Source organism: Acartia tonsa, chromosome 11 (assembly GCF_053477335.1).
Source record: "Acartia tonsa isolate MP-2025a chromosome 11, ASM5347733v1, whole genome shotgun sequence".
Classification (NCBI taxonomy): Eukaryota; Metazoa; Arthropoda; class Copepoda; order Calanoida; family Acartiidae; genus Acartia; species Acartia tonsa.
Window position 1 is genome coordinate 16,663,528 of NC_137270.1, and position 25,639 is coordinate 16,689,166.

Genomic DNA, 25,639 nt, shown 5'->3' on the forward strand with positions numbered 1-25,639 from the left:
TTTTTTATAATTTAATGCTTTTTCGCATGCGTACGAGTCGTACAATTGTAAACAAACAGACAAATTAAAGTAAATAAATACAACAATATTTTGTTTTCATTAAAATTTCTTTCTTAAACCCTATTATTTTTTAATATAAAACTTAGAAATATGTGATAATAATGATACAGCCTTATGTATTAAATAACCTATAAGATAATATTCTTTTTAAAAGCAAAACTTTTCTATAATTACGGTCTGTATGTCCGTCCGTGCATAACGGATATCTTTATCATTAATTTACACCTTTTATAATTTTCTGTTTAATTTTAAATTTCCTATAATATAACAGTTCAAATTAGAAACAGTAGCAACTTTATAATCGTTACTACAAAGTCCGATCTTACACATTTAAAACAAACTCATTTTCAAATGAAGTTAAATTCCAACTTATACTTTCTGTGATAGTAATTTATTGCACCATTTTATAAACAGTTTTTCGCCGATATTAAAATGAAAAATTATAATATTACAACTAGTTTTGTTAGTCCTTATAGTCTAACAAAACTGGTATTAATTGTATGTTTTTTTTTACTTTAATATTCTTGGAAAATTGTCTGTAATACGCTGCTATACATGATTTTTCAGAAGGGATGAAAACTGGTACTAATCCAGCGGACATTAATTGGTTTTGACTCCATATTTGAAAAATTATTTATCAAATTGTATTATAAACACTGAGCTTTTATACGTGATTTTTCAGTATGGCTTAGAAACGTTTCTAATCCAGCGGAAATTAATCGGATTCTGAGCCATACTGGAAAACACTTTCTAACACTGTCTTTTTATATCCAAAATTTCCTTGCTTGCTATTTCTCCGCCTGCATTTTAAAATTTGTATTTATTAATTTATGTGTTAATGTTATTTTTAAAGATAATAATGAACAAGACAAGAAACCAGTGGGCAAACAAGGGCTCGGCCTTTGTCCTAGTGAATCTTTGCCAAAAAACCAATTACCCCTTATAAAGGATGTTTTGAATAGATATCTCTTTATAATTGAATGCAAAAAAAATAGCACAAAATGTAAAAGATATTTAAAACCAGCTGATCTAGTTGGTTGTACATCTAAAACTAAATCAACTTCGCTGACATGTGGATCAGGTGACAGTTGTAACAAAAATGAAATGTGTTTGGTGGCAGAAATTCTAACAATATGGAAAATAGCTGGGCTCCCACATATGACACCTCAGACAATAAAAAAAAAGATTTTAAAAGTTATAAGTGACTATACTTCGTATGAAAAAAGGACACGATCATTAAGTGTAGGTGATGTCACACTGGAACTAAAAAAAGAAAAGTATGTTGAAACTTTAAATGGACTGTTTGAAATTGGAAGCTTAAACCTAGAACAATTGATTTGTTGTAAAAGCAGGTAAATATTGTGCAAAAATATTTCAGGTGTTAGGGAGGGGGGGGGGGGGCCCGGGGGGATTTCTTATTACCAAGGACAAGTATTCTGATAAACGTAAATTTTAATTTCTAATTTTAAATTTTAAAAAATAATTTGTTTCAACAAAATATCTTTCTTGGATTGTTTATTATGAAACTTGTCAATCCTTAAATAAAAGTAATAGGATGTTTGTCTATCTGTACCGAATTATATCGCTAACAACGTATATAATATAGTTCTCCTTTACAATGTAGCTTCTCAAAGAAAGGTTTACATTGTTTTTGGGTGAAAGTACCACAACCCTCCTAAGAAAGTCGCTTACAAAAAAATTAACATCCCCCTCTCCCACTTTTTCTCTACAAAACTTAAAACCTCAATTGACATAGCCACTAGTGTTCTATTAACACATCTATCACATACATCAAGGAGTTACTTATTACATTTTTATTATTTCAGGAGCAGAAAGGAAATACAGCTCGACTTAGATTTTTTGAAAGATCAAAGAGGCCCAAGAAAAATGATTTTAAAAGGAACTAAAAAAACGTTTATTGATAACGAAAAAGAGATAATTGATGAGATGGAAAGGCGGCAAGTGCGCAAAGCTGCTCAAGAGCGATTAGAAATTAAAGAAAAATTAAGAAAAGAACAATCAATGAAAGTAGTAAACATTGAAAAAAGTGTTATTAGTGACAGTGACAGTGACAAAGAATTTGAATTAAAACATAGCTCTCCCCCAAAGAAAAAAAAGTTAGAAGAAGTGACTGTTACTCTAAACATTAAAGAAGTGATTCGTGAAACCTCTTTATTTTTCAATCATAGACAAAGCAGCTATAGAACGCAAACTGGTGTTCTAGGCACCATTTTAGGTAAATGTGGAAAAGTAGACTTAAGTACCATAAATTTTAGTAAGAACACTATATATCGTGAAAGAAAGCGTGCTTTGTTAGAAGATGCACAGAAAATTAAAGATGAAAATAAAACTTTATTAAAAGACTCTAAATTAATTTGCCATTTTGACACAAAACAAGTTAAAGAGATATTACCAAATGGTGTAAATATAACAAGAGAGAGACTAGCCGTTAGTGTCACATCCCCAAATTTCACTGAGGATGATGACATACTTCTAGGTAATATCTTAATAATCACTTATTTGCTGTGTCCTTTAATTTAAAATTTTTTTGTTGGTAATTTGAGACGAAAGAAATTATGTAATTTATCTTTGCAATAGTTTATTTTCCACAACAGGAAACAAAATATTAAAGTAAAACTTTTCATGTAATTTTTCACACATACTTTAAATATTTAAATCTTTTAATTTTTAAGGTTTTAATTGCTAAACTTTTAGTCCCGTAGCTACATTACTACTAGGATTTTATTTTATTTATAAATTTAAAACTTAATTCTATAGGTCCATAGCCTTTCGTTTTAGAAGCCAAGATACTTTATAATCCACTATGTCTGTCCGTCTGTCAGCCAGTCCGTCATCCTAGTTTTTATATTAATTTATTTAATTTTATTCATTTTTTCAGGAGTCATACCGATAATGAATGGGAAAGGCTCCGTCCAAGCAGATGCTGTTTTTAATTTACTGGAAGAGTGGAATATTGAAGAAAACATAATAGCAGTTTGCACAGACACTACTGCTTCGAACACAGGCAGATTATCGGGAGCAATAGTCAAATTGCAAGAGAAATTAAGCAGGCCACTGTTGTGGCTTATGTGTCGCAGACATTCTTATGAAAGGCATATTTGCCATGGCTTCAATGCAATTACAGGCCAAAAGTCTAAAGGACCTTGTAAAAATATTTACAACAATTTAAAACCAAATTGGCATAAATACAAACCGTTAGTTGAAACAAACATGGACAAAATTAGATACTTTGATTATGAAAATTGTGACCCAACTGAAAAAAAGTTTGCCTTAGAAGCGAAAGAATTATGCCAAAATTTATTAGAGAAAAAATCATTCAAACGTGGTGACTATGAATACTTAGTTACATTATGTTACGTTTATTTAGGAGGTGAAGTGACAAATTTTAAGTTTAGACAACCTGGTGGTTGCCACGAAGCTAGATTCATGGCTGACAGTCTGTATATACTTGTATTGAATATGACACATGGTATTCTGAATATATTAAATGAAACAGAATTAAATCAAATGAAAACTTTGTGTGATTATATTGCAATTTTTCATGGGCCTTATTTTTTAAGAACATCTATTCCTGAAAAGGCTCCAAGTCTTGATCTTCAATTAGTAAAAAATTTAAAAGAACTTAGTGATAAATATAAGCCAATAAGTGAAGCTGTCTTATTGAGCATTGACAACCATTCATGGTATTTAAGTGAACAATTAGTTATACTAGCATTGGCTGATGATTCTTTAAAAGATGAAAAAAAAGATAACATTGCCAAAAAATTGTTAACATTTGAAAGACAAATAAATTTTCTTATTCAAAAACCAAAACAACAGAAATTAGAATCAAAAAACGAATTGGCTGATTTTGTTGGAGAACAAAGCTGGTTTTTATTCGAAATCTTAGAAATGGAGGAAAAAGACCTCGTTTGGTTAAAGTTTGAATGCAGGAAAAGACCATTTTATTACCTATACAATTGTATGATGAATCTATTTTGAATCTTGCAACATCCAAAAAAGCGAATTTTGAAAAAAAGAAGTTAAATAAATCAACTTACAAAACTTATTAAGTTTAATGCAAACCTTCTACAAAATAGGAATATTTCTAGCTTAACTAAATGCTATTTATGTTTGAAAACAAGTATGACAATATCAATAAAAGCGAAGCTCTAAAACGGTAGAACAAATGAACATTAAAATTTGTTGTGTCTGGACTGAATAACCAGAATATAAATGTTTAAGTCTAGACAAAATTGAAATTCAATTTGTTGTAAAATTTATAAATATAAGCATGTAAAAAATGGACTTTTAAAGTGACTGGAAAAAATTTCCAACTTATTTGGAGTTTCAAAATTTTGTTATCAATTTAAAAACTGTAAATGACTATGCAGAAAGAAATATTAAACTAATTCAGGCAGGAATATAAGTAACATTATAACAAATATGAATTAGGAACAATTGGACCTTTTATTTATGTTTTTGTACCAAATGAGTCACAATTTTTTTTTAAAGGGGGGGGGCGAAAGTGACACTTTTTGGAACCAAAACTAAAAGTCAAAGGAACTCAACTAAAAAAAGAGTTACAGGTCTGACATTTTGCATGGCAGTTGCTTTATAGGGGTACAATATGGAACTGTGAAGAAACGGCGGCGCACCCGCCGAAAACCGCCGAGAAAAGGCAACAAAAATTACGGCGGGAAACGGCGGTTTTCGGCGGTTGCGCCGCCGTTTCTTCACAGTTCCATATTGTACCCCTATAAAGCAACTGCCATGCAAAATCTCAGACCTGTAACCCTTTTTTTAGTTGAGTTCCTTTGTTGACTCTTAGTTTTGGTTTCAAAAAGTGTCACTTTCGCCCCCCCCCCCCTTTAAGATCAATTAAAGCTAAACGAAATATTTTTCTTCGGTTACTAAATATCTTATATTCCCTTTTTTAGGATTTCATTGATTGTACAAAAAATGAAGAAAATCGGCAGTGTTACATAATATCTGCCAAAAAACATAGAAAACTTTTGTCGAATTTAATGACTAAGGATAGAATTTTTTATGATTTTTATTCAAGCAATGCAAAAAGCGTGGACAATATTTTTAAGAACTTTCGTTGGTATAGAATAATCTCATTAAAATTAGGTATTATTATTGATTTCAATGGCTTTAACCAACAGTTTACTTACAGAACATAACAAATTTTATCCTTAGTCGGAATTCGCACATAAAAATTGAAAATTTACCTATTTTTGTTTGTTACCAGTGATTTATTTATTTGTTTATGTCTTTAACATTACTTAATTTAATTTTTCAATAGTTTTTTTTTATGCTCATTTAAAAAATAAAAACTTTTGTTTCTTAAGTTTTAGTTTTTTTTCACTAGTTGCTTTGCCATTGTAAATATAAAGCAGTATTTGTTTGTCTGATTTAAATATAAATTTGGTTGGGCTTTTCATTGAATCCTTAAATAAATCTGTGGTAGTTTTCAGCTTTATTTGACACCCAACCATCATTGATTTAAAGCTCCAATAAGCTAAGGTATTTAATATCTAAATCAAGAACTATTCAGTATTCATGCATTTCAGAGAGGCATTGTATTTGTCCTATGCATAATACAGACATGAGAAAAGTAAAATAAGGGTTACAGGTGGATTTTTAATTCTAAACTTATTTTATGTGATTAAATTAGTATTTTTAAAATTTAAATCACGAAACCTTATGTTTATTATGATAGTGAAAATGAAAATCAGTCTAACGAAATCAGTTTTCATCGTAGAAACAAAATTTTTAGCTTAGAATGCCTGTATAGGCAGTGGTTACAAAGTTCGAAAAACCGCACATTGAATTAGGCATAAATAAAAAAGTAGCCTGATTTTGGGCCAGACTAAAGTACATGGGTAACATTCTATCAACTAATTGTTCCATAACATACATATAAATTAAGAATTTTTTTAAAAAATATATTTTACGTTAAATATTAACAGAAAAGTTCAATTAAGTGTGCAATAATTTTTACCAAAATTAATGAAAATTTTTTTTTAACAAAACACAGTACACTTTTATTTACATATTGAACTAGTTTTGTATCTGTATAATCATTTAGGTGGGTTATCAATTCCACATGAAATGTAACTTTTAAATTGTCTAAAGACAATGAGTTTTTCACATTGTTCTAAAGTATAAAATGTTGAATCCTACTCAGTCTTAAAAAAACGATCTCTCAATTTATGTTTTGCTATATGGACATTTATTAATGTGTAGATTTAATAATAAGTTGATGTGATTGAACGTCATATATATTGTTGTCCTTCTGATAGCAGAAACTTTCCATTGTTGTCTTTCTAATAGCAGAAATTTATGTTTGCTTGAATTAATTTAGCCAATAATGAACTGGGGGACGCGTTTGTTATTAATAATTGGTTAATGCTAAAAGCAAGTTTCAGGCTATTGGATATTAGCCTACAGCCAATAATGAACTGGCGAAAATGAGTTGATTTTATAGGCAAAAAAGAAAAGTTGCCCCATCACTTTAAAAAGGAGGCTGAGACCTAATTTTCGGTCAGGTTTCCCATCCCTTATCCCTGATATTTTTAACCCGTGGGAAAATTTTTAAATGATGAGCTATCGCTCGATCATTTATTACCTTGGGATTTAAATATTCATTTATGCTAAATTTTGTTTTGATTAAATAACTCATTGGGGATATAAAAAAAGTTATGTAGAGGCAAAATGGTCCATATAAGCAGCGCAACAATACAGGCATTATTAATCAACCATGTCATTTTTGAGCGGTTTCCCTCAAAGTACTTTGTCATGCTACCCCCCCCCCCCTCCCCCTTTATTTTTTCAGTTTTGCTATCTAAATTTTAAATTCCTTTATCCTATTATATAAAGTAGTAAGCGTTTTTTGTCTGTCCCGAAGGATCTCGCTAAACGCTGAACAATTATTGTTCCCCTTTACAGTAAAGATTCTTATAGGTCCTGGGAAGGTTTTAAACTATTTTTGTCTTCACCCTCCCCCCCTAAAAATATTTTTTAAAACTCTTTTTAAACTCAAATTTAAAATGGGACAAGTCGAGGTCCCCCTCCTACCAGTGCCCCTAGAGGCTTCCAGGGGTGTAGCCGCTAGTTAATATAAAAAATGGTGGAATGATTTGCTCTTAATCTTAAAGAGACAGACGAACGAATTTACTATTGTTAGATTAGTTGAACTACAAAAGTATTATTGAAGCTTTGACAAGTTTTTTTTCTGAATGCATCTCCCTTCCAGTCTCAAAATTCAATGACAGAAAACTGAATAAAAATTCAATGAAAAAAATCATTAAAAAATTGTGACAAGTTTTATGTCATCTTCATGTCAATATCTTAGATTTTACATATGTTTTAACTCCATACAAATATCCCCCCAATTCTAAAAGTACTTGGAAGGCGGTTCTTCAGAATATATTGTTTTTATTTTGGGAGGTATTGACACCCCTCTTTGGCATGCCACTTCATATAATTCTAATCTGTATAAGAGGTTTTTTTTGTTTATCATCATAAGAGATGAACATCAATTTATTTTTAATTGTCTTATACCTTATAATCCCTGAATATTTTTATCCCCTAGAAAAAGAAAACACGAAATTTACAAGGAAGACATAATTCATCATATTAAAGTGAAATATCATTTAATTTCTAGTGTGATATAAAAGAAGCTTGTGGTCTGTCTCTTAAAATCTCGCATACCTAATTGCCTTTTTGGGTATATTGAGTGTTAAATTGTTAAACCAGTTGTAAATGTTGATTTAACTTATTTTTAGAAAAGCTATGCTTTAAAAAACTGTGTAGAGGAAAGAGAAATATGTTTAGAAAATAGCCAAATATCCGGCTTCATGTGGGATGCTATTTTGTTTTCCTAAATACCCTTAACCCTTTACAGTCAGGCCCCTTGCCGCACCTTAATCGGTCGGGTGGGGGGGGGGGGGGGCGTTCAACGTTCAACGTTCAACGCCCCCCCCCCCCTCGAACGTTAAGGGTTAATAATGGAGCTGGATTTTTTCTTCAGACACAGTGGGATGTAAAGAGATGGTAAAAAAGAAAAAGGCTACCTTCCTATCTTAATCTTAAGGGGGGTGTTGACATCCCAACATCCTACAAGCTCATGCTTCAGAAAATTGAGCAGGCTTCAGCTTCTAGGGCAATCAGCTCAATCAAAGATATTGAAACAATCCTTATAATAACTTAAATCATCTCCAAAGTTACTTTATTGTCATTATTATTAGGTCATATTTTAGTAAACCAATTCTTCCTAATAAACTTTGTCTTAAATCTTATCTATGTATGGTATTGTACTCATACTGCGCCTTTTTCTTTTAATCCCTCTATATAGAGCCCTAAAAAGCTTCAGTAAATGTTAATATGTAAATGAATTAAAGCCCTTTTTTTTTGCATAACAACAAAAAGTCACACATTGATTTCATTAATCGTTTAAAATAAACAAGTTAAAATTTCTATGTAGAACATAAAAGATGGTCACATAAAAATTTACTAATACTGTTACAAATACAGAGTATATTGTTATTAACAAGGATGTGAAATCATTCAATAAAATTTAAATAGGTATAGATGTAAAAATGTTTTACCCTTAATTTAAATGAAATATAATGAGTAGATTACATACTATGAAATATTGTATAATGTAGGTGATAAATGTTTAGGAACTCGTCGAGAACTTGGATACTCTAGGATTAATATAGCTTGTATCTTCAGTTTTAGTTCCTTTCTTCAAATTTTAGTGCCAGAGGTCCATTTAGATGGCCCATACCTTAAAAGAATTGTTTTATGATATGTGATCTTTAGATGGTCCATTCCTTAAAAAAATAGGTTCATGATATGCGATCTTTAGGTGGCCCATTCCTTAAAAAAACAGCTTCATGATATGTGACTTTTAGGTGGCCCATTCCTTTAAAGAATAGCTTCATGATATGTGATCTTTAGATGGGCCATTCCTTAAAAAAAAGCTTCATGATATGTGATCTTTAGAAGGCCCATTCCTTAAAATATAGCATAATAAAAAGTATTCTTTTTATAATTTGAGGAAAAGTATTATATTTGTAACTCTCTCTTTCTGTCTGTCTCAGGGGTCTTAATGAGTAATACTATTAATTTACATCTTTCATAAATTAAGTTCATTTTTTTTATGTGTTAGATAAATCATTTAACGTTTTAAGCCAGCGAATGAGAGGCCCACTTTACATAACTGTATTAACCGTTAGATATTAATAATCAAATTGATTAGTTGTTGTAATTACCAAAGTTTCCATTACCTTGATAACTAATACCCAATTCTGGGCCTTTATAAGTTATTTTGTACTTTTGTATCAGCTTGAAAACTGCCATATATAGTTCCAGCCTGAAAAATTCAGTAAAAACTTATTTTTAAAAGCAAAGCTTTTCTATAATTAGTGTCGGTCCGTCTGTCCGGATAGCTTTTTTGTTAATTTTGGCATGTCAGAATTTTAAACTTTGCATAGTGATTCCTGTAGTAGTTAGGTACGATTTTGAAAGCGTAGCAACTTTATAATCATTACCAGAATGTCCGTACGTCCATTTTAAACATATGATTTTTTACTTTTTTAACAACAAGTTTTTATAAGATATAATTATCCAATTGATCTGATTTTTGGAATAATGATTCCAAGGACAACAATACATTGTTATAAGCGAAGCATCTCTATTATCAAGTCCTAAAAATGTGAAGTATATCCTTAAATATTAACCTGTATTTTTCAATTTTTCAACAAATTACTTACAATTTTTTCGACTTTTATACATTTATGTTCTGATTATTAAGTTCTGACACTCTACAAGTGTTAATGTTCGTTTGTCTTACCGTTTCAGAGCTTCGCTTTTATGGACGTTGTTATCCTTGTTTTAGGGATATAGTTATAAAAAATAATTCAACCATATTCAGCATTCTATTAGTGTTAATTGAATCAAGCTGTAGTATAAGCTTGGTCATATACCATTTTCCTTTCCTTCTTTATACAGCATTCCAGTAAAAAGAATAGCTAACCAAATTTTATGGTATTAAACATTTTGTTGACCAGAAGGGAGTGGGGGGGGAGGATGGGCAGAAATTCAAAATTATATGGGGGGGGGGGGGTATATATTTCTCCTTTTAGTTTGTACATAAGAATATATTGAAGACAACAAGAACAAACTTACTTGGCAAATCTCTGTCCCACACAAGCCCTAGGTCCATGGCCAAAAGGTATGTTTGCAAAGGGATTCTTCTGCTTTTCATGTTGAGGGCAACCTTTAACAAGTCAAGTAGTAACACAGCGTTAATAGTCATTTTTATAGTTACGGTTATTTCACTAAAGACATATGGAGAGAAGGACGATTAAACAGAAAGTCAAGGAGATAAATGGACAGACAAATATACAGACAGATTGACAGACAGATGTACAGATATATGGACAGACATATGAAAAACAAAACATAGCATAGCTTTTATATAACAAAAGGACAAATTTGTCTGTCTGTCTGTCACTTATTACCTCTGATCCATCTTTCAGGCAGAAATTGTTCAGGATGGGTGAAATATTTTCCGCTGTTGGACATGAGAAATCCTATCCGGATGACAAAAGTACCTTTGGGAATCTGATATCCACTAAAATTATAAACATAACTATACAAAGTGCAAAGTGTACTCTGTATTTTCTTGTTATTCTAGCTTTATATGTTATTTATGTAAAATTACATTTTTGGGTTGCTTTACAGTTCTGTGAAGATAATATTCCGTCACAAATAATTTAGTTCACCTCATAACCATATCCTGGTTGGTAGACCTGGCAGTTCCAAGGGCTACTGGAGCCATCCTGGCACTTTCCTGTTGGCATGCCTGGTAGGCATTTTTATTATTAAATTAACAGTATTAGTCTGTCAGTCTTTATATCAAATTAGATCTTGTAAAAGAAACAACAGTTTAAAAATTTCAGGTAAGTTTAGTATTAGTTAATGGTAGTTTTTCAATTATCGTTGCTGGTTCCTTCATCAATTATTATTTTATTTGTTTGTTTTTTGAACTATCTATAATACAAAGTAGAACGATGTCTGTTTGTCTGTTTGTTTGTTTGTAGCGAAGGATCTCGCTAACTGCTGAACCAATCGCGTTCTCCTTTACAGGGTAGCTTTTCATAGGTCCCAGGAATGTTTATAACTATTTTCTTGGGGGTTGGGACACCTAAAATTAAAATTGTGCGGTCAGACTCCCCCCCCCCCCCCAATAAAATTTTTTTTTGTTTAGATTTAGAGGGGCGAAGCCGCTAGTTTAAAAGAATGTACTATGACAGGAAATAAAATATTTTATTACAATATACCTTTAAATATCTCATCTCAGCCAAAGCTTCTTCAGTCATCTTTCCATTCTTTCCAACAACCTGTGGTAATTCATATTCTGTAAAGGTCTCATATTATCTAACATAGGGTAAAATCTTTAATCTAATGTTCTTTGATATCAGTTAATATCTTCCATGTCATACATCCTGCTTATGAGACAATGATTTTCAGCCACTCTTAAGATAACAGTTGAGGTTCACATAGCTTTAATAGGTACAATTTAACATACTACAATACAAGCTAGGACTTAGTAACAGGACAGCCATGTAAAATTTATCATATAACTGGTAAATATATCATCTATCACCTTTACAATTTCTTGGTATAGAGTTTCTTGCTTTTCCAGATTTGTTGCTAGATGGTAAAGAAGAATTGAAGCAGTGTTACCAGTTGTATCTATGCCAGCAAACATGGCATCATTAGCCATAACAACTGGAATACCTGAATCTGCGCCACATCGGTCAATCATTTTAGCCAAAATAGTTCCTGGAAAATTGAGAAAAAGTATATTTATAATTTATGCTTTCAGAATAAATAACTTTTTAAGCTGAACAAATACCTTCCAAAGAACCATCTTTTTCATGCTTCTTAATTGCTTCATTAATCTTATCCCTAAGAAATAGATTCAATAAATAATAAAAACAAGGCAAGGCCCTCAACAGACTTTTCTATCATATGACAAAATCAATATATTATTACTTGGATATTCATGTACTCTATTAAAGTGGTATTTTTCAGCTAGATAAAACAATGATAACCCCCATCTACGTCCGTTACCACATCCCTAACCTTCCTGCTGGATGAATGAACTGACCAGTAAGTTCCATTTCAGCAAAATAAATGGACGAAAAATTCCTCTTTCAATTTTGTTGATGATTACTTTCCTGCTCATAATGTAGATATCACCAAGATGTTGCACTAATTCCTAGTTATTATTTTAATGTTAATAATAAAATTAAATGGCAAAGGAAACTTTACCCAACTAATGTTAGGGCAACATATGAAAGCTAATGCCTTTGGCTTTAAAGGACGCCTGCAAGAAATAACACGCTTTAACTGCTGAAAGACTGCCACAAGAAGACCCAATACCCCAAATTTAAAGCCTCCAGCTTCAATAACAAAAAAGTTCTAGGCATTTCAAAATAGCATTTTATTTACAATGGAATTTTTGAATGATTTTCAATGCTCATAAAAGAAAAAACCAATATTAAATTACGTCGCCTAGACACAAAATTGTAACCTTATCTTTGTTAGAAACTTAGATTGCCTGTAACTGATTACATTTTTACAATAAAAACACCACATTTCATAGTCAAAATCTATGAAAAAAATTCGATTTAGATTGCATTTTAAAACGAAAATCATAGCGGAAACAAAGGGGTAAACTAATACAAGCTTAGCTGTAATTGGTTGTTAAGCTGATTCAGCCTTCTGATTGGCTACAGTACATTCGGTACAACGCAAGTAAAACTTAATTTTTTTTAATGATTTTGACTATAAAAATGGGTATTTTTTTTGTAAAAATATAATTAGTTACTGGAAACCTAAATTTATGACAAAAATAAGCTTATAATTTTGTTTCTAGGCCACATAGTTTAATTTCAAAGTTTTTAACATGAGCATTGCAATTCTATCAAAATTTTTATGTACATAAAATGTCATTTTAAAATGCCTAGAACTTTTTTGTTATAGAAGCTGAAGGCTTCAAATTTGGGGTATTTGGTCTACTTGTGGCAGTCTTTCAGCAGTTAAAGCGTGGTATTTCTTGCAGGCTTCCTTTAAGGTGTACTTTTCATACCATGACCAACCAACCATGACAGTACCAGCAGTAGAATATGTACCGAGTTTATCTACTTCATATTGGTGAGCTATAAATTAACACATTCCTTGTAGATTGGGATATAAGGAGCAATCTTTGGAGGAATTCCCATTGCTACCATTGACAGTTCAAATGCCTTTTCAACCTTTTCAATCATCTTCTTACCATACTCAGAACCTACATGGATCATTTATTTTTTCTTTGATTTTGTAAAATATAAAATTATATTAAAAAATAAGAAGTATTTCAACAATTCTATATTGATGCACAAAATTTTTATTTGCTACTTAAATAGATAACAATGAACAAAAAAATATCACCTTGGAGAACTCCAAGTTTAGATCCAATAAACATAACACCAATAGCATCCAAAGCATACTCAGACAAAATCTTCCTTATGTCATCCAAGTTTCTTTCTCCACTAAGTTGTTCTTAAAAAAAAAAAAATATTCAATCTTATCTAACAGTATGAAAAGTACCTATGTAGTTAGTAGGCATGTTTGATGTTTCAGTACCTTCAACTCTTATGATAAACTGATCCATAATCTCATCAAGATCATCAATATAGAACAGAGCACTCTTAGGTCTCATCAAATCCTACAAAGTTAATCAGAATCAAAATTTGTATCACTTAGGTGATTCTTAGAGAATTTTAGCACTGATAATTAACCTGCTGAACTAAAGATCTTGCTTTGTGCCACTCTTCACCAGCTGTTGAGAGCAAACCTATAGAATATGATTTAATTCAGTTTGTTATTTGTGAAATTATTTTAAAATACATTTGTTTTGGCCAAGGAGGTATCTTCAAAAGTAAAGACATATAATGGGAAGGAAAAGGGAATGGGAGTTTTGGGGAAATTTTTCTTTAGAGTTGTTTGTCAGATTATCATTCCCTTGTCCCTGGGTGGATTGCAAACTCACAAGAATGACTTATCTGCTGTGTATCAATAGGGTTGCTTGTCTGTTATGCTAATGTAATATTTTGATGATAATAATAATAAAATAAATATAAACCTGTGGTTGGGTAAAGATGGCTTAGAGGACCTTTTCTAATCCTCTCAAATAATTCAAATGTTGGAATGACAGGATAAGTTCCATCCTTTACATACATTGCTTGAGAGTCCTCTGCTTTTGTAATAATAACAAATTCCATAGAAGGTACCCTTAAATGTGAGAATAAAGTTAAAGAAGTAATTCAATCATATAGGTTACATAACCATAATGAAACTAAAATCTCTATCATTGATAATTATCTTTGAAAAAATTTAGAATTTTTTTACTTAATCTTGTAAATAGGTCCAAGTTCTTTGACATATCTATGATGCATAGCAATAGCATTGATTTGGTTTTCTTTCTTGGTAAATTCCCAAAGGTTTCCAAGAATTGGCAATCCTGATAAATTAATATAGATAATTATAACAAAATTGATCTTTTTTTACAATTTTAATAGGAGGTATCTGTAAAATAAAGTTTTATGCTATGTGCTAGTTAAACTGTTTTTAACCTATTTTTAAAACGTATATAAAAAATATACTATGACACCAGTAGAATCAGACTGCAGAGCCTAAATTTGAATTAAGTCCCCAATAAACTTTTTTTGGGGGATTTAAATATTAATTTTTACTGTTCCTGTGGTCATTTTGACCAGAGCAAAAGGTCTTTTTTTATTTGGGTAAAATTCATAGCTTTTAGAGTGTTTTGCTTCATAAATATTGTATTCTGGTATAGAGTAAAATTAGGCCTTATGATTTTACTATAAAAATTTACTAAAAAGTTAATTCTTTATAATATATCATTAACATTAACATGTTTGTGTTCTCTCACTTATTTTAAAAACATAAAAATGGCTGTAAAGGGTTAAATGACAACAAATGTTTATGCAATACAACAAATTTATTTTTGTCACATATACAAATGTGATATAAAATAAGATTATTAAAACTTATTTTTTAAAATAATTTTAAAAAGTATGTATCTTTTATGTGTATGGTTTTCATTCTTTTCATTTTAATTAAATAAAAATTATTAAACTACATTGTAAATAAGTCACTTTGTGAAAACACTCTTTTTTATGAATTGTAAAGAATTGAAATAAAACAATACTTCTTATTGGTTAGACTTCAGAATTATTTGTTTTATTGTAAATGTTAGATTTTTCAATGAAATTAATTGTTTTGTAAAAAAAAATTATTTCCAATGAACAGAGTAATGTTTTTTTTTATTGTATCAATATAAAGTGAATTATATAAAAATGTTCTGTAAGCCACAATATTACCCGAAGTAAAAAAAGAGCTTTTGCTCCGGTCAAAATGACTACAGCAACACTAAAAATTAATTTTTAAATCCCCCCAAAAAAGTTTATTGGGGACTTAATTCAAATTTGGGCTCTGCAGTCTGATTCTATAAGTGTCCTAGTATATTTTTGACCCCCCATTCAAAAATAGGTTAAAAACAGTTCAAGGAGAAAGATAAAAAATATCAGCTTTATATTAGTCATATTCTTATGGTTATATACAATGTAACACTATTAAAGTAAATTAATCAATATTATGTTACCGTTAAGCAATTAAAGTTAACATTAATTTATATTAAAGCTAAAATTTTTATATTGAAATAGAAAGAGTAACTGGTTTAATAAAAAAGGAATTTCTAGACAATTCAGAAAAGAGAGACAGAGAGATAGAGATTAACTATTAAGAAGTGCAATTTGGTGGTGTGTGAAGCAGTTCAGCAGAGTAGTGCATCACAAATAAATAAAAATTTTCATAAGGGCCTACAATACTTTTGTATCATATATATAATATACATTATACATATAATACATTTATATGTTTGTAACAACTAAACTGCATGGTTTGGATTACCTTTAGGAGAAGGAATTTGCTTGTATGGCTTTGCATTAGAATACTCTTCGATTGCAGCAGTATTAGCATTCAATGTATCAGCAGCTGCTATTGCACTTTGGCATCTAAATGCATTTTACATATTCAATATAAGGGTAACAACATTTGCTACATTAAAACAAATATAAATTTATTCTCTATTGGTTTACAAATTAAAACATATTCCATAAGATGGGAAGCACTTATTAATCATCAAAGGGACAAATTGCAAAATGAGGTAGAGAGCGGAAATAAAAGAAAAGAAAGAGTGAAAATATGCAAAAACTCAAGGAAAATCAGGAAACCTTTAAAATATAGGATTTATGACTTCTGAAGCATGACAAAACAGACAGTTTACTGACTGACTGACTTTTGACCTTTTTTAACTTCTTTGAATAATTGGTGGTTATCATATTCATCCCTAAAACATCCATAAGTAAGAGGGCACATAAAATATGGTTGGATGCTTTTTGATTTATTGTATCTTCACAATAGCAGTCAAGAAAAACACATTTCCTTTATTGCATTTCAGACTGACAGACTGAGGGACAGGCAGACAAAGTAAATTATAAGGAGCTAACAACTGAGATAGAAATGTCACCTTATGATACTATTTTTGCAGTAATGGGCTCTGTTACCATGCAAGTTAGTGAGAAGTTTTGAAACAACAGGCATTTTCTGAAATAACAATTTTTGGATCATGGAAAGAAAACAAAGTCATTCCTAATTAGGACAGAAGTCACTGGAAATTGATCTAAGGAAGGCTACTTATGTCCTTCATCTAACAAAATCTAACTTAAGGGAGGTGACTTATGTCCTTTGTCTGACAAATTCTTACATTAGGAATGCTGCTTATGTCCTTCATCTTGCAAAACTTAGCTTTTCTGTCCTTCACATAGCAAATTCTTGCAAAACATAGCAAATTCTGGCAAAACATAGCAAATTCTTGGAAAACTTAGCTTTTCTGTCCTTCACATAGCTAATTCTTGCAAAACATAGCAAATTCTTACAAAACATAGCAAATTCTTGCAAAACATAGCAAATTCTTACAAAACATAGCAAATTCTTGCAAAACATGGCAAATTCTTACAAAACATAGCAAATTCTTGCAAAACATAGCAAATTCTTGCAAAACATAGCAAATTCTTGCAAAACATAGCAAATTCTTACAAAACATAGCAAATTCTTGCAAAACATAGCAAATTCTTACAAAACATAGCAAAATCTTGCAAAACATAGCAAATTCTTGGAAAACTTAGCTTTTCTGTCCTTCACATAGCTAATTCTTGCAAAACATAGCAAATTCTTACAAAACATAGCAAATTCTTGCAAAACATAGCAAATTCTTACAAAACATAGCAAATTCTTGCAAATCATAGCAAATTCTTGCAAAACATAGCAAATTCTTGCAAAACATAGCGAATTCTTACAAAACATAGCAAATTCTTGCAAATCATAGCAAATTCTTGCAAAACATAGCAAATTCTTGCAAAACATAGCAAATTCTTGCAAAACATAGCAAATTCTTGGAAAACTTAGCTTTTCTGTCCTTCACATAGCTAATTCTTGCAAAACATAGCAAATTCTTACAAAACATAGCAAATTCTTGCAAAACATAGCAAATTCTTACAAAACATAGCAAATTCTTGCAAAACATGGCAAATTCTTACAAAACATAGCAAATTCTTGCAAAACATAGCAAATTCTTGCAAAACATAGCAAATTCTTACAAAACATAGCAAATTCTTGCAAAACATAGCAAATTCTTACAAAACATAGCAAAATCTTGCAAAACATAGCAAATTCTTGGAAAACTTAGCTTTTCTGTCCTTCACATAGCTAATTCTTGCAAAACATAGCAAATTCTTACAAAACATAGCAAATTCTTGCAAAACATAGCAAATTCTTACAAAACATAGCAAATTCTTGCAAATCATAGCAAATTCTTGCAAAACATAGCAAATTCTTGCAAAACATAGCAAATTCTTGCAAAACATAGCAAATTCTTACAAAACATAGCAAATTCTTGCAAATCATAGCAAATTCTTGCAAAACATAGCAAATTCTTGCAAAACATAGCAAATTCTTGCAAAACATAGCAAATTCTTACAAAACATAGCAAATTCTTGCAAAACATAGCAAATTCTTGCAAAACATAGCAAATTCTTGCAAAACATAGCAAATTCTGGCAAAACATAGCAAATTCTTGGAAAACTTAGCTTTTCTGTCCTTCACATAGCAAATTTTTGCAAAACATAGCAAATTCTTGCAAAACATAGCAAATTCTTGGAAAACTTAGCTTTTCTGTCCTTCACATAGCAAATTCTTGCAAAACATAGCAAATTCTGGCAAAACATAGCAAATTCTTGAAAATTCTTGCAAAACATAGCAAATTCTTACAAAACATAGCAAATTCTTGCAAAACATAGCAAATTCTTACAAAACATAGCAAATTCTTGCAAAACATAGCAAATTCTTACAAAACATAGCAAATTCTTGCAAAACATAGCAAATTCTTGCAAAATATAGCAAATTCTTGAAAACTTAGCTTTTCTGTCCTTCACATAGCAAATTCTTGCAAAACATAGCAAATTCTGGCAAAACATAGCAAATTCTTGGAAAAATTAGCTTTTCTGTCCTTCAAATAGCAAATTCTTGCAAAACATAGCAAATTCTGGCAAAACATAGCAAATTCTGGCAAAACATAGCAAATTCTTGGAAAACTTAGCTTTTCTGTCCTTCACATAGCTAATTCTTGCAAAACATAGCAAATTCTTACAAAACATAGCAAATTCTTGCAAAACATAGCAAATTCTTGCAAAACATAGCAAATTCTTGGAAAACTTAGCTTTTCTGTCCTTCACATAGCTAATTCTTGCAAAACATAGCAAATTCTTGCAAAACATAGCAAATTCTTGCAAAACATAGCAAATTCTTGCAAAACATAGCAAATTCTTAAAAAACATAACAAATTCTTGCAAAACATAGCAAATTCTTGTAAAACAAAGCAAATTCTTGCAAAACATAGCAAATTCTTGCAAAACATAGCAAATTCTTGCAAAACATAGCAAATTCTTGCAAAACTTAGCTTTTCTGTCCTTCACATAGCTAATTCTTGCAAAACATAGCAAATTCTTACAAAACATAGCAAATTCTTGCAAAACATAGCAAATTCTTACAAAACATAGCAAATTCTTGCAAAACATTGCAAATTCTTACAAAACATAGCAAATTCTTGCAAAACATAGCAAATTCTTGCAAAACATAGCAAATTCTTGCAAAACTTAGCTTTTCTGTCCTTCACATAGCTAATTCTTGCAAAACATAGCAAATTCTTGCAAAACAAAGCAAATTCTTGGAAAACATAGCAAATTCTTGCAAAACATAGCAAATTCTTGCAAAACATAACAAATTCTTGCAAAACATAGCAAATTCTTGTAAAACAAAGCAAATTCTTGCAAAACATAGCAAATTCTTGCAAAACATAGCAAATTCTTGCAAAACATAGCAAATTCTTGCAAAACTTAGCTTTTCTGTCCTTCACATAGCTAATTCTTGCAAAACATAGCAAATTCTTACAAAACATAGCAAATTCTTGCAAAACATAGCAAATTCTTGGAAAACTTAGCTTTTCTGTCCTTCACATAGCTAATTCTTGCAAAACATAGCAAATTCTTACAAAACATAGCAAATTCTTGCAAAACATTGCAAATTCTTACAAATCATAGCAAATTCTTGCAAAACATAGCAAATTCTTACAAAACATAGCAAATTCTTACAAAACATAGCAAATTCTTGCAAAACTTAGCTTTTCTGTCCTTTACATAACTAATTCTTGCAAAACATAGCAGATTCTTACAAAACATAGCAAATTCTTGCAAAATATAGCAAATTCTTACTAAACATAGCAAATTCTTGCAAAACATAGCAAATTCTTACAAAACATAGCAAAATCTTGCAATAGGGGTCCCAAACTCAAAAACGAATTTTCAGCGCGATCCGACCACCGGTTCTTGAGATACAGTGACCTGGTGTGCTTGGGACTAACGGTAAGATTTGGGAAATGGTTCGAATCCTTAGTAAATTTGGCTAAGTCCAAAAATATTTTGACACTTAGTCAAATGTTTGAAGAAAAAATACCCAGGTGACACCAAGCGTACCTACTGAGAGGACACCAGGTTGAAAATATTCTAAGTGTCAAAGAATTTTTGGACTTAGCCAAATTTACTAAGGATTCGAACCATTTCCCAAATCTTACCGTCAGTCCCAAGGACACCAGGTCACCGTATCTCAAGAACCGGTGGTCGGATCGCGCTGAAAGTTCGTTTTTGAGTTTGGGACTCTTATTGCAAGATTTTGCTATGTTTTGTAAGAATTTGCTATGTTTTGCAAGAATTTGCTATGTTTTGTAAGAATTTGCTATGTTTTGCAAGAATTAGCTATGTGAAGGATATAAAAGCTATGTTTTGCAAGAATTTGCTATGTTTTGCAAGAATTTGCTATGTTTTGCAAGAATTTGCTATGTTTTGCAAGAATTTGCTATGTTTTGCAAGAATTTGCTATGTTTTGTAAGAATTTGCTATGTTTTGCAAGAATTTGCTATGTTTTGTAAGAATTTGCTATGTTTTGCAAGAATTTGCTATGTTTTGCAAGAATTTGCTATGTTTTGCAAGAATTAGCTATGTGAAGGACATAAAAGCTAGGTTTTCCAAGAATTTGCTATGTTTTGCAAGAATTTGCTATGTTTTGTAAGAATTTGCTATGTTTTGCAAGAATTTGCTATGTTTTGCAAGAATTAGCTATGTGAAGGACATAAAAGCTAGGTTTTCCAAGAATTTGCTATGTTTTGCAAGAATTTGCTAGGTTTTCCAAGAATTTGCTATGTTTTGCAAGAATTTGCTATGTTTTGCAAGAATATGCTAGGTTTTGTAAGAATTTGCTATGTTTTGCAAGAATTTGCTATGTTTTGTAAGAATTTGCTATGTTTTGCAAGAATTTGCTATGTTTTGTAAGAATTTGCTATGTTTTGCAAGAATTAGCTATGTGAAGGACAGAAAAGCTAGGTTTTCCAAGAATTTGCTATGTTTTGCAAGATTTTGCTAAGTTTTGTAAGAATTTGCTATGTTTTGCAAGAATTTGCTATGTTTTGTAAGAATTTGCTATGTTTTGCAAGAATTTGCTATGTTTTGTAAGAATTTGCTATGTTTTGCAAGAATTTGCTATGTTTTGTAAGAATTTGCTATGTTTTGCAAGAATTTGCTATGTTTTGTAAGAATTTGCTATGTTTTGCAAGAATTTGCTATGTTTTGTAAGAATTTGCTATGTTTTGCAAGAATTTGCTATGTTTTGCAAGAATTAGCTATGTGAAGGACAGAAAAGCTAAGTTTTCCAAGAATTTGCTATGTTTTGCAAGAATTTGCTATGTTTTGCAAGAATTTGCTATGATTTGAAAGAATTTGCTATATTTTGTAAGAATTTGCTATGTTTTGCAAGAATTTGCTATGTTTTGTAAGAATTTGCTATGTTTTGCAAGAATTAGCTATGTGAAGGACAGAAAAGCTAAGTTTTCCAAGAATTTGCTATGTTTTGCAAGATTTTGCTATGTTTTGTAAGAATTTGCTATGTTTTGCAAGAATTTGCTATGTTTTGCAAGAATTTGCTATGTTTTGTAAGAATTTGCTATGTTTTGCAAGAATTTGCTATGTTTTGTAAGAATTTGCTATGTTTTGCAAGAATTTGCTATGTTTTGTAAGAATTTGCTATGTTTTGCAAGAATTAGCTATGTGAAGGACAGAAAAGCTAAGTTTTCCAAGAATTTGCTATGTTTTGCAAGAATTTGCTATGTGAAGGACATAAAAGCTAGGTTTTCCAAGAATTTGCTATGTTTTGCAAGAATTTGCTAGGTTTTCCAAGAATTTGCTATGTTTTGCAAGAATTTGCTATGTTTTGTAAGAATTTGCTATGTTTTGCAAGAATTTGCTATGTTTTGTAAGAATTTGCTATGTTTTGCAAGAATTAGCTATGTGAAAGACAGAAAAGCTAAGTTTTCCAAGAATTTGCTATGTTTTGCAAGAATTTGCTATGTTATGCAAGAATTTGCTATGATTTGCAAGAATTTGCTATGTTTTGTAAGAATTTGCTATGTTTTGCAAGAATTTGCTATGTTTTGTAAGAATTTGCTATGTTTTGCAAGAATTAGCTATGTGAAGGACAGAAAAGCTAAGTTTTCCAAGAATTTGCTATGTTTTGCAAGATTTTGCTATGTTTTGTAAGAATTTGCTATGTTTTGCAAGAATTTGCTATGTTTTGTAAGAATTTGCTATGTTTTGCAAGAATTTGCTATGTTTTGTAAGAATTTGCTATGTTTTGCAAGAATTAGCTATGTGAAGGACAGAGAAGCTAGGTTTTCCAAGAATTTGCTATGTTTTGCAAGAATTTGCTAGGTTTTGTAAGAATTTGCTATGTTTTGCAAGAATTTGCTATGTTTTGTAAGAATTTGCTATGTTTTGCAAGAATTAGCTATGTGAAGGACAGAAAAGCTAAGTTTTCTAATATTTTGCTATGTGATGGACCAAAAACCAATTTTATGCAAGATTTTGCTATGTGAAGGATCAAAAAGCTAGGTTTTGTGAGGTGAAGGGAGGCTACTTATGTCCTCAATCTTGCAAAATCTTTGTTAAGGGAGGCATGTTATGCCCTTCATCTAAGAAATTCTCACTTAAGGAAGGCTACTTATGTCCTTCCTAGGAAGGTGACTTCTGTCCTAATTTAGGAATGACTTTGTTTTCTTTCCATGATCCCAATTTTTTTACTAAAGGTGATATGGTACATATTCTTGGAAAAATTATTTTTCTTAATTTGTAAATTAGCCAGCTAAAATTAATTAAGGCAGCCAAAATCTATTTATTGTTATATTTTTTATGTCTAAAAATTACAGCATGGTATTGTATTATGAAACATAAATAGTTCCACTAGCAGCTGCGCCCAGGCATTCAAATGCTTTATTTTGGACCCATAAAAAGCTTCTCTATAATTGAGAACCTAATCAGTTTAATGCTCAAGAAATGGAAACAATCTAAGATAATTAAAGTAAGACTTCAAAAGCATCAAATTAAAAATTTTAAGATTTTTTTTTATGTATTAGAATATTCTATTAAATTACTTTACCCTTTACATGTTTAAAACTGTTTATCTTTATTAATACAAATTAATATTCTTTATATTCAATAAATTCTTTATGTTCACTAAAATCACTGTATTTCAATCATTAAAAGATAATATTACTGTGTTTGTTTGTTCTTTTCACTTCAATAATAGAAGAATCACAGAACACAGTTGTGTGTACTCTGCTGTGATATGACAGGAGTAGGGGTCATAGTAAACATTCAGATTCGAATAAACGGAGGATGTTTTAAATGCGGTGTGTGTCTAAAACGTTTTAACGGAAATATGATTTTCTCGGCTTTTATTTAACACAGATGGCTGAAATTGTACCAAAAAGCATCCAGAATATATTTTTTTTCTTTCTTAAGTATGGGGGGGGGGAATAGGGCACCCCACCCTCAAGGGCCCTCTTGAGGCCTCTAGGGGCGTAGCCTGCTAGTTATTTATAAATTAACGAGTAAGAAAATATAACAAAATATAACTAAATGAAGAGGGAAAAGGTTTTGTGATTCAATATTTAATATTTGATCACTTTTTCTTTCTTTATTTTTTCCCCCACTTGTGAGTTTTAATTTAGACAATAAAAATTATGAAATATAATTCTATTTTTTGCTTTTCCCTCCATGATTTTATTTGTTTTTAAATAATTGGTCAATTTTGGTCATTTTACATCCAAAATGTGTGTTACTTACCCCCACCCCGAGACAAAGTGCCAAACAAATCATTCAAAAAGAAATTTAACAGTATTGGACAATTTATTGATAAACATTCTAGTTCTAAACAGTATTAACAAAATTACCCCTATGTATTATAGATCGGTTTTTACAAGAACCTATGCGCAAACAGTCATACATCCTGTAACATTTAAGTGTTTTAGATATAGTTTTATCGCAAATATGAAATGAAAAGCATGACATTGGCAAAGGCTAAAACAAAAATTCTAGAAAATTTTATATGAAAATAAATTTTTTTAAAAAATTTATTCGTTTAACAAGGATGACAACATCCATGAAAGCGACGCTCTGAAACGGTAGGACAAATAAACATTAACACTTGTAGAGTGTCAGAACTGAATAAGCAGAATAAGTATAAATGAATTTTGTTGAAAACTGCTTAAATACAGAATAAGGTAAAAGGAAATACTTACATTTTTAGGACTTGATTATATAGAAGCTTCGTTATAACATTGTATGATTGTAATATGTTGTCCTAGGAATCAGTATTCCAAAATTCAGATGAATAGGATGATTTTATAACATGAAAAATCGTTGTCAAAACAGTAAAAAATCAACATGTTTAAAATGGACGTATGGAATTTCTGGTAACGATTATAGAGTTGCTTCGCTTTCTAAATTGTACCTACTCCTACAGGAATCATCTTGCAAAGTTTGAAATCAATAGGACAATTATAACATGCCTAAATTAACGAAAAGAGCTAACCGTTTTGGACGTACGGACCTTCCCTATTTATAGAGAAGCCTCGCTTTTATAAAGATATTAAATTATTGCATACTTGTTCATTTCTTTTGCATATAAGCATTTATGAAAGATTGAACACACGTCTTTACCATGTCTATTTTGAATATATACTTCCTTTCCCCCTTCCCATGTCTTTCTCATGTCTATTTTAAATACTTACTTCCCCTGTAACAGCCTGTGGCCAGATAATAAATGCACTATGCTCCAGAATGAGATATAATGCTGAAAAAGGACAATTATGTCCATAATCATCGAAGTTCTAACAAGATATCAATATTCTACCCCATCAATTCCTCATGTCTATTATTCCCCTTTCTGAATAACAGCGTCAGCTAAAAAGTATTTTTCTCTGTGCACTGTTTGAGGAATATGTAAACAAGTATTCTTTTGTCCATGAATAGTAAGAAAACAAAGATCTTACAGTTAAAAATATCACATTCCCATGTCTATTTTACATACTTGATTCATCTATTACAATCTGTGACCAGAAAATAAATGCATTATTCAAAAGAATAAGATATAATGTTGAAAAATGACGATTTTGGGCATAATTAGCAAATTACTAACAGACTAATTGTAGTATCAGGGGCGTCCAAGCTTTTTAAAAATAAAATTTTTGGGGGTGCCTACGGCACCCCTAAGCTCATTTTGGGGGTAGAGGGTAATCTTTATTTCATAGAGGCATTTTTTTTTATTTGGGGGGGGTAATCACCCCATTACCCCCCCCCATGGACGTCTATGTGTAGTATGCCATTAAAATTCTGCATGATAACTTCCCCTTTCTTGATAACAGTCTACAGCAAATAACATTGTGATGTAAAGAAAACAACTACATAATAAAATAAAGTTAACAACTACA

General features: G+C 30.7%; 1 protein-coding gene and 1 long non-coding RNA gene across 2 annotated transcripts in view; one reads left to right on the forward strand and one right to left on the reverse strand.

Moving 5' to 3' along the window:
• The first annotated feature begins 467 nt into the window (after nucleotides 1-467).
• LOC145331713 (uncharacterized) lies at nucleotides 468-5,316 on the forward strand. Its single transcript, XR_013883830.1, has 4 exons — nucleotides 468-1,412; nucleotides 1,887-2,557; nucleotides 2,960-4,477; nucleotides 5,001-5,316. It is a non-coding gene; the product is annotated as an uncharacterized LOC145331713 (long non-coding RNA).
• Nucleotides 5,317-8,492: 3,176 nt separating this feature from the next.
• Nucleotides 8,493-25,639, reverse strand: part of LOC145331659 (putative cytochrome P450 49a1) — a 210,980-nt gene continuing 193,833 nt past the window's right edge. The window contains exons 2-18 of the mRNA XM_080176439.1: nucleotides 16,739-16,814; nucleotides 16,120-16,223; nucleotides 14,536-14,647; nucleotides 14,270-14,418; nucleotides 13,926-13,981; nucleotides 13,771-13,852; nucleotides 13,576-13,686; nucleotides 13,319-13,432; nucleotides 12,320-12,357; nucleotides 11,996-12,047; nucleotides 11,744-11,922; nucleotides 11,418-11,477; nucleotides 10,860-10,939; nucleotides 10,596-10,708; nucleotides 10,261-10,351; nucleotides 9,360-9,445; nucleotides 8,493-8,857 (exon numbers count right to left, since the gene is read on the reverse strand). Coding sequence (XP_080032565.1) covers nucleotides 8,805-8,857; nucleotides 9,360-9,445; nucleotides 10,261-10,351; nucleotides 10,596-10,708; nucleotides 10,860-10,939; nucleotides 11,418-11,477; nucleotides 11,744-11,922; nucleotides 11,996-12,047; nucleotides 12,320-12,357; nucleotides 13,319-13,432; nucleotides 13,576-13,686; nucleotides 13,771-13,852; nucleotides 13,926-13,981; nucleotides 14,270-14,418; nucleotides 14,536-14,647; nucleotides 16,120-16,223; nucleotides 16,739-16,812 — 1,554 coding nt within the window. The 5' untranslated portion in view covers nucleotides 16,813-16,814 and the 3' untranslated portion in view covers nucleotides 8,493-8,804. The remainder of the gene's footprint in view (nucleotides 8,858-9,359; nucleotides 9,446-10,260; nucleotides 10,352-10,595; nucleotides 10,709-10,859; nucleotides 10,940-11,417; nucleotides 11,478-11,743; nucleotides 11,923-11,995; nucleotides 12,048-12,319; nucleotides 12,358-13,318; nucleotides 13,433-13,575; nucleotides 13,687-13,770; nucleotides 13,853-13,925; nucleotides 13,982-14,269; nucleotides 14,419-14,535; nucleotides 14,648-16,119; nucleotides 16,224-16,738; nucleotides 16,815-25,639) is intronic.